The 14,484-nt window shown below is 37.4% G+C and overlaps 1 protein-coding gene across 2 annotated transcripts in view; it reads left to right on the top strand.

The window, feature by feature from the left end:
* Positions 1–14,484, top strand: part of LOC130265005 (transient receptor potential cation channel subfamily M member 6-like) — a 55,484-nt gene that overhangs the window by 30,731 nt on the left and 10,269 nt on the right. For both annotated transcript variants that reach the window (XM_056513725.1, XM_056513724.1), the window contains exons 12-21: positions 1,957–2,091; positions 2,625–2,678; positions 4,938–5,078; positions 6,381–6,515; positions 7,565–7,845; positions 8,918–9,146; positions 9,716–9,862; positions 10,487–10,621; positions 11,702–11,830; positions 13,888–14,139. In XM_056513725.1, the coding sequence (XP_056369700.1) occupies positions 1,957–2,091; positions 2,625–2,678; positions 4,938–5,078; positions 6,381–6,515; positions 7,565–7,845; positions 8,918–9,146; positions 9,716–9,862; positions 10,487–10,621; positions 11,702–11,830; positions 13,888–14,139 (1,638 nt within the window). The remainder of the gene's footprint in view (positions 1–1,956; positions 2,092–2,624; positions 2,679–4,937; positions 5,079–6,380; positions 6,516–7,564; positions 7,846–8,917; positions 9,147–9,715; positions 9,863–10,486; positions 10,622–11,701; positions 11,831–13,887; positions 14,140–14,484) is intronic.

A 14,484-nucleotide genomic window follows, 5' to 3' on the forward strand; every position in this document is an offset into this window, starting at 1 on the left:
CTGTATCAACAGTGTTGATACTTTGACAACTGGCTTTATTAACATATCTTGTGTCTATGACACTGATATTAGAGGGGCTGATTTCAGCTGTACTTCCATTCTCTGGAAACTCTTAGGTGAATACCACAGAGTCCTGTCAATTTACCACTGCCACTTTATGGATGGTTTCTATAATCTTTTCTACTGATAGAAAATTTGACACAGTTCTTCAGATTTTTCTGCCATAAAGAACAACTTTGATACAGGATTTTCCCAGCCTGTTCTTTAGTAAGCAATAAAGCAACAAATTAGTTTGCTATGTCTTCAATAGCCTTAAGTGTTTCTTTTATACCTGGTCATCCTCTGTCCTTACAGATCCACTGTCAGTTTTCCTACTCTCACTCCTCTGCTTTTGTTATATTTGGAAAAAAAATAGATGTATCTGTTCATATCTGATTCAGTACTACATTCAGCACTATTTTGAACGAAAAGACATTGTCAAATAATAACTGTGTTCTCTCCTTCAAGTAAGATTTAAAGATCTCATAATAAACAAGCCTCACATCTCTTGCTGCTTCTCCAAGCAAAGATTGGGATGAGATATACTCCTGAATGTTTTTCTTTTCTAAGCAGGGAAAAAAACCCAAACTTTTTTTTTGTGCACTGAAAAGAAAAAAAAAAAATAGAAAATGTACAAGGATGGTTTTAAAGCTTGGCTTTAACTTGGTTGTTTTCTTAATTAAAGTGAAACATCCCTCTTACTATCAGGTATTGCCAGACCTGCAATTGTCAGGGGCTACAGCTTCTTCAGTGTTCTTGTGGTTGTGTGTTCAGAATTTGAGTTACATATTTAAGGAGCAGTTTTCAGGTGATTGTCTGTAGACTCTTGTAGTGTTTCTGTCTATTTAAATGTTTCAAGTAAATATGTACAATTATGCATGAATCATGGCCATTTCTAAGAGACTCTAGTCTTAGAAGTTTAGAAGGTAAAGGTGTGGCTATGTTTCTGTTTAGAGGTCAACTCTACCTCAAATACCAGAGAATACCATTCTAATCATTACCAAAGGGCCGTTGATCTCTTCAGACACACTGCCAGCTCAAGGACTGTTAGAAGAAATTTAATGCAAGAATGGCCAGTCAGTCTCAGATATTTCTGAAAGAAAACCCAATAATTTAGAATCAGTGCAAAAGTTTTCTTCCTATGTGTAAGAATTCTGTAACATTTAATGGTCAGCTTTTAACATAATTTCTGGCAAACATCGATATAGACGTGGAATGTGCTGTTTTCAAGTTAGCACTAACACCTGCCCCATTAGTGTTCTGGCCTCCTCATTCTGCTCACCCCATTGCATTTCATATGCATAAGTGTTTCTGTAGAAAAACTTTCTATGGATTTATATGAACCTCATATGTCTAATTCCTTTGTCATTTTGCATGTGTAAGCGCTGCTGAGCTCTCTTCAAATGCAGTGAGTAGAGTGCTCCCACTATTTGGGCTCTGCTTGTAGGTAGATCTCTGCTTCATGCTTCCTTTGAGAGAGTTTATTCTAACACACATTGTCTCTCATATTTGAAAAAAGTTTGCTTTAAAGAACTTGCAGTCCTATAGAGACTTCTCTATGGTACTTTGAAATAGTTTTGTCATGTGTAAAAGAAAAAAGAAAATACTTCCCTCCATGCCCTGCATTATCATACTTTATCTTCTGAAGTGAATTACAGAGTAGAGAATGTATTATCAGAGTCCAGTTGTAACATTTATAGAAGTCCCTGCAGATATTTTGTTTATGGAAACTTTTTTCCTTCCCCTCTATTGGCTTTCTACACAAAAGTTTCTTCCAGCGTATTTTTCTATTATGTTTGCACTTCAAATATGCATAAAGACAAATGATTGTGGTGGAGAGATCACTAGCTCCAGGAAAGTTTATTTTTTTCCAAAAGTAATTTTCTAATATTTTCCTTCCACTCTGTCCATTTGGAGGTTGGTGCCTTGGAACAGGCAATGCTGGATGCTTTAGTCATGGATCGTGTGGATTTTGTTAAACTATTAATAGAACACGGAGTGAACATGCACCGTTTTCTTACCATATCTCGTTTGGAAGAACTCTACAATACTGTGAGTATTTGAAATCCCAGTGTACCACTTTAGATATGAAAACCTGGAAACAATACTGTTCTGCTTAATGAGTATGATGATTAGGCAATGTTTTTATGAAGGATTTTTGGAAAAAAATAAATAAAAAGAAAAATTAATGGGTTTGGTTATTCTTGATTGTAATGTGGGGATTTGGGAATGGTGTACCAGGTTGCTATTTTTGATTCACTGTCATGAATTAGGTTGACTACTCATTGGAAGCTGATGAGAAATATGTTCAGATTTTAATCTGATGTGTAATACACACATTGCTGAAAATGATTTGTTGTTTAGACCAAAGCTGTATCAGCTTCTTTCTAGAACAAGTCAACATTTAAGATAGTAGAAGTGTTGCAGATTGAGGTTGAAATAGTTTTGAAAAGATTTATGGGTAGAGTGGGGAGAGTTTGAATCACAGTAATTTATAGATTTTTTTACGCTGATTTCTTATACTGTATTGATTTTCTAGTGTACAGTGGCATGTCTGTTCATTGATTTTTCTATTCACACCACAGAAACAAGGACCATCAAATCTACTTTTACACCATCTGGTTCGAGATGTGAAGCAGGTAATAGACATGGGAAAGGCTAAGGACCAAAAATGCTAGATTAATATTTCAGTGCCACCAGCTAGCTACTATTAGATAATACAGGGGAATTTTGGTAACAGAAGTGACAGCTTCATTACTACAGTCCTATATCTGCTAAATGGTTTCATCCCAATTCCACTGACCCTCTAAGCAATTAACCAACATGCTGCTGCTGAGGATCCCGAGGGTCCTGTACCTTAATTTCAAAGCCAGGCAGTTCATCCAGATCAGACTCTCTTTCTCACATTACTAAATTGACATATTGAAGTAATTGTACAGAAGACTTAGTGAATTAGTGCAGTAATTATGCTTTAGGATTTAGTGCAGTAAATTTGCTTTAAGATTTTCTATGTTTTCCCCAAAGTTAAAGAAGTCTTTCCTTGTTAGAGCAGCAATGAAAAGTTACTGTGACAAGAGAAAATATTTGGATGTGCTGCATTGCCTAGGAGAACAGAAGGTGGCAGTGAATGACTACTGCATGGAACACTGGTTCCACTAGTGATTTAGTAGCAGCCTTGCTATTTAGATACATCATCAATTTATTTCACAGTTATCTGTTGTACCTCACAGCACTGCTTAGCCAGGAAGGAATGAGCTATTCTTTATGCATCTAGACTTCAACACAGGAGATTACTAGGTCCAAATCTTGGCTCATTGGCTAACTCTTTCCAGGATGTGATTGCTAAGATAAAATGAAATGGTGAGTTTGACTGTTTGCAGAGTTCTGTTGGATTCATGGTATAATTTTATTTCTGTGGGTGACTTTCATGTCAGCTCCGTTTATGGTTCTTTAAATAGATGCAGGGTATCCTGGTCTCCATAACAAACTATTTTCTGTATTTTTCGTACTGATGAACATATTCAAGATCTAATTTATGTTATAAATCTGGAATATCTATATGTTGAAAGGTCTAAATCTTGAAAAGACACTGAGCTTTTCTAGGCTGAGAAAATTCTCTTCCTCATTGAAGTGACTGATATGGCCACTTCCCTGAAATCCATATATATGTTTGCCTTTATATATCTCAGGACACTTTGGGAAAACCCAGTGCGTAATCTAAAGAGGAGCTTTTGGTGCTTGATATATAGTAATGGAATTCTGTAAAAAATGTCTCCACAATTTCAAATCTTTCTCTGCCTTTTTATAAGCTAGACTTGGGATCTGCAAACAGGTCTGAATGCTGAAAAGTCTTTTCCACCTAAGCTTCTGTAAGTTCACATAAGTGCTCTGTGAATGGGCTGTGCAGTTGCAGTCTGATTAAATATGGTATCACTGTAGTAGGGACAACAGAGTGATGTGACCCTGAATTTCAGAATATTTTCTCTGTTACTGTGACCGACTTTGACCATGTTTGAATGAAGATACACTTCAGTGTATCAATTCAGAGTAGTCTGCTCTGATGGCATAAAAGATGGTTAGTGCAGATAGAAGTTTCTACAAGCTTAGGTAGTCAAAAATACTTGCCTAACTCTCAGTGACCTGGGGCTGTGTGGCCTTAGCTGACTGTACTGAGGCTTGCTACTGAAGTCTATTGAAAAAACACCCTCAGTGCAATGAAGAAAAAGACTTTTCACAGTCTGAAAGGCATACACTGCTAGGAATACATAACATCTCTGACTACATTTATGTACAGGCCCATTTTTCCCTTCCATGAGTTGCAGTTTAAGGTTTTACCAATAATTTTTAAAATCTGCATGGAAGAGAATCTATTCTTCAGAGAATTTGTCACAAGCCTTGGGTCTTGGAAAGACAATGGAGGTAAGACAGGCAGTGCTTTAAGCAGAAGTGGTGGGGTACTCAGAGCTAGTGTATGTACTGTTGTTGTCTTAGTTGTCAAGACAGTCTTGAGCTTCAACAGCATATTTCCAGTCTCTAGGAAATGTCTTCAGCTAAATGCGTCTACTACTACTTCAATTTTAATTAATCAAAGTGCCTAATCATCTCATGTTAGTCTTCTCTTGCTATGAGGTTTTTATCCGTACCTCTGCTGTTGGTGCTTATCCTGAAGAACAGTTACCCTCACTGTTGGACGCAGCTGATCTTGTAAGCATTGTAAAATATGCAGGCATCTCGTTTTCCCCTCATTTCTAGAAGAGTTCCATGCGTGTAATGAATGTGTACATTTTCCCGAAAGATGCACACTTTTCCAGATTTTCTCTTACAATAAGAGGGCTATGACATGGTTGAATGTTGCATATAACAGCATCATGGAATGTTTGTGACTTTTGGTGTTTCAGAATAGCCTTTCTTTGGATTACAAGATATCACTGATTGACATTGGCCTGGTGATAGAGTACCTCCTTGGTGAAGCTTATCGGAGCAGCTACACAAGGAAGCATTTCCGAATTCTTTACAACGATCTCTACAGAAAGCACAAGGTAGCTTCTTCCAAAGCAGTTGTCATCAAGAAAAGCCAAAATGTAACACCTGAAAATAGTTCAGGTTGTCATCCTGGTTTGTCTGAAGGGCTTAATTTAAATGTATGTCATGCTTGTCTGCTTGAGAACTGTGGAGAGCTTGCAAATAAAACAGACAAATCTCCAGGACTATTGGTGGTTGTTAAATTATTTATTAGTTAAATAAATATACCTTTGTATCCAGTATCTGTGTTGAGTTTTGTCTATCATCCTTCAATAAGGAATGACAAGATTTTGCCAACCACCATTTTCCTTTTTTGGAAGCTGTTACATATTTCCTTCTTGCAGCTTGAACCACCTTGTGCAAATACTAAATTTCACTTGCCTTGAAGTAGACATGGACATGTCAGCATTCTCCCTATTGGTTTCCCAAAATCATTGGCTTAAAACTAGCCTGAACTCCTCAATAAATTAGCTGAAAGTCATTCCCAACATTGCAGAAGGAGCAGATTTGCTGCATAAGAATGGTCTCCATTTTTGGAGTAGAACTGGACTTTTAAGTACTTCCATGTGTTAAAAAACTAACAACAAAACCCTCTCATCCCCATGAAATGTTTCCTTGACTAAGCTAAAAACCTCATAATGATTGGGGAAAATGAGAAGAAATAATGAAACCTGTAACTTGGAGTGAATAGAAACAGAGAGAAAGAGCTTTCTGTGTGTCACTAGTTTTTAGCACAATGCTTAATAAAAAAGATGCAAGAAGTTCTAACTCTTTTTGCCCTTTTCTAATGAAATGTGACCTTAAGAGGGATAGGTGAAACCACATAATCATATATCTAGGGATTTTTGGGAAGGGCATTAGTGATTCATCTGTTAGCATTCTTCTGTCTTAGCTAAAACTGAAAAAATTTACAGCGATGCTGGATGTGCCATCCTTCAGAGGAAATTATCTGCAAAAGGTTCAGAAGTTCTGTCTTTCAAATGGCTTATGGCACGTTTTATGAAGGTCAGCACTCAGAAAAGTGGGTGATTCCATCTGTTGCAACCCTGTTTGTTGCAATTTGTGGATGCTATGCATGGAAAATCATTATTTTGAATTCAGAGACTCAGAAAAATATATGTTTGTTAACTGAGATGTGACACAGGCCATTTTTTTCCTTGTTGGTATAAGCTTCAGTAGTAGCTATGGTGATTTTTGACTCACTAGTTTTTGAATAACATCAGTTTCTACATGCACTATTGCAGTCAGCAAGTACCAACAAACTTTATTTCTAATTTTCATTTCTCTCCGCATGTTTTATGGTTTGCCTTTGGATCTAGAGAGCGGTCTCCAGCTTACCTCAAAGCCTGTCTCATTCCTTTCATCAGAGTAATCAGATGGATAGTGGAATGTCATCCACTGAAAGTACTTTGCATTCTCAGTTCTTCAGAACTGCACAGCCTTACAAATACAAGGTAACATAATTGCTTATTCTAGACTTTGCTTAGGAAATATCAGGCTGACAATAACTTTATTGACAAATTTTAGTTTTTATAATTCTACTTAAATTGCAGTGGAAACAATGTTTTACTGCTCACTGCTCATGAAGTACAAGTCTTGCAATTTTGTTGGTGAAATCAAGCTCCATGATTCCATGACAATTTCTTAACTTCCATCCTTTAGTTGCTAAGGGCTTTAATTCACTAAAATGTATATCACCAAATTTCTGAGGATGAAGCATGTGTGAAAACTCTTCTGAATTTGAAAGAAATATAGGAATTCTCTGACTTTCCTAATGCTTTCTCATGATTGCTTATTAAAGTGCTAGAGTAAGACTGTTAAGAAGAGAAAAAATGACAAATATTGGCATTAATGTCTATCTGTCCGTCTATCTATCTGTCTGTCTGTCTATCTATCTATCCATTCATCCATCCATCCATTCTCCCATCCATTTATCTGACGAAACATATAGTAAAATGATTTTAAATTGCTGTGTCAGCATTGGTCAGAGCCAAAATGAACCTATGACAGCACTGAGACTTCCTCACTTTTATCAGTAAGATGTTTTTTCCTGTACCTTTCACCAAGAAACACCCACCTATGAATGTATAGCAAGTTTACACTACAAGTGTGATGGACAGCAAAAATAATCTTTAAGTATCTAAGGTGTATTTTAGTCTGTTTACTTTTTCTTCTATCGCGAGACATACAAAAAAGAGAGTGAAAGCATGGGGTATCATGGGTTTGGAGAGTGCCCAACTCTATAGAAAGGTAAGTTATGAAAGGCATGGATGTAGAGCAAGGTGTATTTTTCCTTTGTTAATATTACCAGCTTCTTAGCATTGGCAATCTGGACATGGTCCTAGCTGTGGTTTATGACTCACATGTATATAGTTATCAAATAGTTTGCTACTTGCAGTTCAGATTTGCATGCAGTTTTAGAACTTCAACCATTCACTGGGATCTTCTTCTTATTTTTCTTTTGTTTTTCTTTTTTTTTTTTTTTTTTTAAACAAATTTATAGGAAAGATCCAGCCCTTTTCCAAAGTATAAGAAGAAATCCAAAGAGGATATAAACTACACAGAGAATTATGAGTCAACTGGTTTCATCTACCCCTATAATGACCTCCTGGTTTGGGCAGTATTAATGAAAAGACAGAAGATGGCTATGTTTTTCTGGCAGCATGGAGAGGAAGCCATGGTCAAAGCTGTTGTTGCTTGTAAACTCTACAGAGCAATGGCACATGAGGCTAAACAGAGCAACATGGTGGATGACACTTCAGAAGAACTCAAGAAGTATTCAAAGTATGACTCTCCCTTCATTTCCATTAAAGTTCTCTGGTGCTGAGGATGGTTAAATACTACCCTAATCTGCTAAGATTGGTGATGTTGGTGATGCCATTGGCTATGGAGTATTAAAAAAGTGCTTTCATATACGCACTATTGATACTATATAATGGATCTTTGTGCTGGTGTGTAATGCAGTAGAGAGTTAAAGGAAAACTATTTGCATATTACCTAGATGAGTATTTGAAAATGTAGATGAGTAATGTATAGCCCATTATCTGCTAAATGGTCTAGTGAAAGGCTGAAATTTCCCTTGCAGCTTCTCTTCCAGTTCAATTTGTTAAACTTCAATTTGTTTTGTTATTTGTTAATATGGCACCTATGTGTTGGACTGCTCAAATCCATAACAAGTAGAAATGAGCAAACCAAAATCAGTGCTTAAATACTGTTCTGTGTAAGACTAAGTGGAAAGTGAAATACCTGAATGAAAAGGGAAAGGGAATACCAGAACTAAAAGGGAAGTAGACTAAGAATTTTCTTTGAGTTTGTAATTTCCATTTAGTGTTTCCTGGTAATTTTTCTTGTTAGTAATATATTTTCTGTTTTGTAGATCTCATGCTTAAGATTCAGGTGCAATGAGATATCCTTTGTTCTTTTGTATGCAGCTCCATATCCTAATTTGAGGGAGAATCTTCTCTGCAGAAGTGTTTTAAAGTCAGTCCAAGAGAAGAGGCTTTTACAACTGGCTGCAATGCTTGCCCACAGTGGTGATGAATCTGTTGGTTGAAGCAAGTACAAAGAACTTCATAGGGACAATTTTGATCACTGAGTGAGATTAAGAGCAAAACAAATAAAAAACGATAAAACAGGATGGCCCTAAATGTAATTACAACTGAATAGTTAGGTTTACACCCCAATTGTTTTTCACTAAGTACATCAATAAAGCAATGGGGGAAATGGGAGAAGGCATGCTTACTGAGATTGATAGCTGAACTTTAGTTACCAGGGTATTCACAGCAACCTCTTTTCAGAAATAACTTTGAGTTTGGACTGACCCGTTATATGGACTGCTAATTCCTTTCTGCTTTAGGGAATTTGGGCAGCTTGCCTTAGATGTGCTGGACAAAGCATTCAAACAAAACGAGCAGATGGCCATGAAGCTGCTGACCTATGAACTGAAGAACTGGAGCAACTCAACTTGCTTAAAGCTGGCAGTGTCTGTGGGGCTGCGGCCGTTTGTGTCCCACACGTGCACACAAATGCTGCTGACTGACATGTGGATGGGACGCCTGAAGATGCGGAAAAACTCCTGGTTTAAGGTAGCATTGGTCTATTTTTTTCTGAGGATTTGGGAGCTCTTTAGATGCTTAATATATGAGTTTTTTTGGCTAATGCAGATTCAGACAAATGTGCTTAAGCATGTGTTGGAACATGAATATCTGGGAAACAAAAGCAAGGGAGGGGGGAAAAACAGTACTTGCTTCTGTTTTATTCTTTTGCAAAAAGCATGTGTGGGATGACATTAGAAGGAAGAATTCTTTGGTTGCTCTTCCCATTCTCTCAGCACTTTTCAGGCCTTCCTCACCTGTTCTTGCTTCCCCACATTGCCTGCTCCCTGGCAGAGCTGCTGGTGGGAAGGATGTTTTCCAGACACAGGGAGCAGTGTTGAAAACATCCCCAGATACAATGACACTCTTCAAAGCCACAAATCAGACAAGAGCAACACAAATCACAGAGGCTGTCAGACCATGATACAGATTTTCTGCACCAGTGTCTCCTTCCCCAGCCAGTGGGATTGCACTGGGTTTGTGCTGGCACCAGGCACAGCTGACTGTGGCCTCAGATTTATGCTATCACTGCTTAATTATTTTTGTGACTCTCTTTTTAGGTCATTATGAGTATTCTCCTGCCTCCCACCATACTGATGCTGGAGTTTAAAAGCAAGGCAGAAATGTCTCACGTGCCGCAGTCTCAAGACTTCCACCAGTTGTGGTATCATGGTGAACAAAGCCCAGTCAGCTCTAAAGATACTTTGGTTAGTCTTTAGGATCAGTTATTTGTGTGCAGAGTCTGTTTATTTACCACAGTGTGGTTCTGAGGAGTGAGAAGATGTTCATCAGATGGAATGAAATGGCTGGAGACCAGTTCTCTCCAGAAGTATAGGTTAGGTCCCTAGTTTGGATACAGACTTAGGTGAACTTGGTACGAGTTACTTCATCTGTGCTGGGTGTCCATTCTGTACTGACCATAATGAGAAAGTCCTTCCCAGCCTCAGACGTGTTGCTAGTACAGGAAGGGGGCAGCCCTCCTTGAAGCAGATAAGGAATGTGCTTACACATGTTCTGCTGAAAGATAAGTTTTGACTTTATCTATTAGTCTTTGGCAAAAGTCCAACTGATTTTCATTAAATACTCTTATACAAAACACTATTTAAAAAATATACAGACAGTGAAACTGTGCCTTATAGAGCATGTTTCACACAGTGCATGTTGATTATTGCAAATGAAATGGTTGTCACCACGCAAAACCAAGCTACAGTAATGCTTGGTGCATTCAGAACAAAGTTTACATATTTGTGTCTGTCTTCCCGCTGAAACAACACTGCCTTTGCAATTATAGACCATTATTTCTTACTTTAAACATGCTGTTTCTTTTAAAGAAGGTTTATGATGTGGAAAAGGCTGTTCAGAAGTCTGATGAAAGCCAAGCAGATGGCGGACAAGGAAACCTGTCTGGAGCTAGAAAATTCTATGAGTTCTACAACGCACCAATTGTCAAATTCTGGTTTCACACGGTTAGTCATCATTCTAGAACTTGTATTGACAAACCCCTCCTTTGGTCCTTCAAATGCCGCTTAATTCTTCTTTTGCTTTTTGTAGCATGGATTTGCTGTCTCTTAGTGGTGGGTGTCGGTAGGAAGCTATTTGAATGTTTCTCTGACTATTAAGTGTAAAGATTCTGCTAAAATCATGCAACTGAACTAAAAAAAAACAACAACAAATAAACAAACCACCAAGAAACCCAAACCCAAAACTACAGAAAACAAATTTCAGGGAACTGAAGAAAATCTCACGCACAGATTTTTACAGCAATTAGTTGCAAAGGTTGAGAGAGTTTTGAAGGTGGCCTTCTGTACCTTTAATACTTCACTGATACTTGTGTTCCTTTCGTTAAGAATTGTCTCTGGAAAAGTGAGTATTTACCTATAGGTGATCATTTGCTATAGGAAATGTGCATTTATTAAATAAATCAGTTTTATTAACTGTGTCAGTAGAGCTCAGGATGCTTAAGAACAGACTGTTCATTAGGTCAAATCACCATGCACATAAACTTTTATTCTCTTATCTAGGTGTGTTTATAGGCTGTGACCTATTATGTTGGATACATTTATAGCATGTTCTTGTACATCTAAAATACATATTTCCCACCGGATATTTTTGTGTTTTGGAAGGCACTTACTAACTGACTTACAATAACAGAGATTTGCTACTAAGCATTAGGCTGCCCTTTCATTCAAGGAATGGTGTGCAGATCACAGAATAGTTAGTGTTGGAAGAGACCTCTGGAGACCATCCAGTCCAACATCCAATAGTCTGTCTCTTTTATGAGGATAAACATATGCTGCAATTGTTTATCTTCTGCTCCTCCCTATTTTTCAGCTCTAAAGTACCAATTTCAGATGATGTTTAAGGAGAAGGGCATAATAACAAAACAAAACAAAAGTTTGGAGAAGTGGAATAAAAATTCTGGACTCAAAAATATGACAGAGTCCCAGTAGTCTGAGTACCTATAGTGAGGCAAATCAGTTGTTATGTTTGCAAAAATTTGTTTGAGGTTTGAGATGTGTATGGATGACACACTGTGTGTTTTGCAGATGTCATACTTGGCATTCCTCATGCTCTTTACTTACACTGTGTTGGTGAAGATGGAACCCAGACCAAGTGTGCAAGAGTGGCTTGTTATCATTTATATTTTCACTACTGCTATGGAAAAAGTCAGGGAGGTAAGCTTTTTCCATTCACATTTCTCATCTTTATTATAAACCAGGGAATACGTCTCTGAAGAATGATAAATCCTGCATTATTTTCATAGAGAAATGTACAGGGAATTTACTTTTTAGAAGTCTTTTATTAGAAGACCAGTTCTTGGGCCTTGAAAATAAATCTTAAATTTTGGCCTTAATTCTCTACTTTTCTCTGTAGAGCTGGTAGGTAATGTGTAGGAGACTGCTGCATTGAGATTTGGAATCTTTATGTAGGCACCTGGTCCTTAATTTTCTTGAGTGGACAATTAGACTTCTAGTAATAAAATTTGTCTTTAGATATTTAATTTGAGTGAGAACTTGTTATGAATTAATAGATATTTTGCATAGAACAATCTATGGCTCTCTCTCAAGTCTAACTAGCCTTCCATAAATGATCTTGGGAAAAAAAAAATCAACTTTAGTGCTGGATTTCTTGAGCACAAAAAAATTACTTTCCAATCGAAATTATTGCAACTATTTGCAGTTAATAAGACCCAAACTTCTGGACGCAACTTGCACTCCAGACCTGAGTTTGGGGACAAATGCAACTATGTATTTCCTCAATTATTATATCTGCTCTGACATGCCTTCACTGTAGAATCAACACATAGTAAATAATAGTAATGTGAATTGTCTTTTGTATGACTTTTAAAATGCTGTACTTTCAGAGGAATAAAGCTTGCCACAAAAAGCCAGCCACAGTTCTGAGCAAAGGATGCTGCAAATACAGATCACTCAGAAGACTGTGAAATCAGTATGAGAGAGATTAAGGTTTTCAAGGGACAGTGAAAATACTGGGAATATTTCAAAGCTTGGACGCACTTGAAATTTCTATGTCAGCATGAGACAGAGCTGAAAATATTTACTCTAGAATTTCCTAACTGAGAAAAATATTAAATATAAAATAGGTACACTTTTGAAATCACTGTTGTGCTCTTGTACCATCTTGATGGTAGGACAGCAGAAACAACAGCTCTTCTTTCAGTATCATTGGCTGGACACTATGAAATTGATGTCTTTACTTGACATTCTTTGTCCATGTTCTAGTTCTGGTCTGTTGGCAAAGACTTTGTAGGACACTCTGTTTTAGCCATGCAGCTGCTTAACTGCTGGGGGCTCTGTTATAAATAGCTGCAAACCTCTGTTTCTCTAGATTGTATCAAATAATTGTTAAAGCCTTAGGCCCTGCAACTGGTTACTCAGGTGAGTTAGTCTAGATCAGTTGTTTACATTAATGTGTTCATATGCATAGATTCTTGCAAGATTAGGGCATAACATTTCAAAATCACTCCTTTGCTTGGCACTTATCAGTGCGATCTCACATAGAGCCGCATAATTGTGCACTTGTGGCACTGTGCAGAGGTTTTATTTGCCTCCTCCCAAGGATTCCACTTCACACGCTTGCTCAGTGAAGCTTAAAATCCCTTTGGGGCACCCTGCAGTTCAAGGAGTGAACATTTCATTCTTTACCTTGCTAGTTGCCAGTGGTCCTTTTTTTAACCTGTCCTTGGCAGAATAAAAGGATCTTTCTTTGTGTTTTTGATCTGAAATAAAATACATTAGTTATTTTCCCAGTGGCAAGGTTAGGCTGGTACTTTCCATGACTTAGGGGTTAATGAAAAGGCTGTTGCAGGGCATGACCATCCCTCTAGAAAATGCTTGTTAATTACTAATAATATTTGTGCATAACAATTCTTTCTTGGCTGCTCTCTTCCACGGAGGTATGTGCCCTTTAGTGGATGGATTGAGGTTTAGGATCCATTTTTTCTACAGGAAGAGCTATCTCATTTGATGTGACATACTTGAGCAATATGACACTATATATTAAGAAAAACCTCAATTGATGGTGAGTGGCAATGAGCAGTAAATGGGCCTAAGACAAAAGAAAAAAAACCGGAAGGGTGGAAACGATTCATTTCCAAATATCATGAAATAATTCAGGCAGAAAAGGTTAAATAATATATATGTGATTTTAATGGCATTTTATGGTGTTTTTTAATGGTTTTCCCTCCCCCCCCCCCCCCAATTCTACCCAGGTATTTATCTCAGAACCTAGAAAATTCTGCCAAAAGGTGAAGGTGTGGATTTATGAATACTGGAATTTTACTGATTCTGTAGCTATCATCCTTTTTATGATTGGTTTTGGTCTGCGCTGGTCCAACCCCCCTGTTCAAACTGCAGGGAGGCTCCTTTACTGCTTGGATATTATATTTTGGTATACTCGGCTCCTTGATCTTTTTGCTGTGAATCAGCATGCTGGCCCATACCTGACAATGATTGGGAAAATGGTAAGTACTACTTTGGAGCAATATTTCCACAATTACGGCATCCACATTCAGGAATATGTGAATCTCAGAAGTGACAGAAAATAATAATAATTCACAGTAAATATATTATTTGAAAATAAATTTGATAATTTTTTTCTTTTTGTGAGTTGACCATAATCAGATTACACTTTTCTTTAATTTTTTAATTTCATGGATTTATTCACAGAAGCGTTTTTCACTTCATTCCTTAGAGAAGGGCTGCATTTGAGCTAGTTTGCTGATCTAGTTTGGTAACAGGAGAAAGAAAAGTCACTGCCTCTTGGAGATGGGCTTACTGTGACAGGTTATTTCCCTAACCCTTGGAAA

The sequence above is a fragment of the Oenanthe melanoleuca genome, chromosome Z (assembly GCF_029582105.1).
Source record: "Oenanthe melanoleuca isolate GR-GAL-2019-014 chromosome Z, OMel1.0, whole genome shotgun sequence".
Taxonomy (NCBI): Eukaryota; Metazoa; Chordata; class Aves; order Passeriformes; family Muscicapidae; genus Oenanthe; species Oenanthe melanoleuca.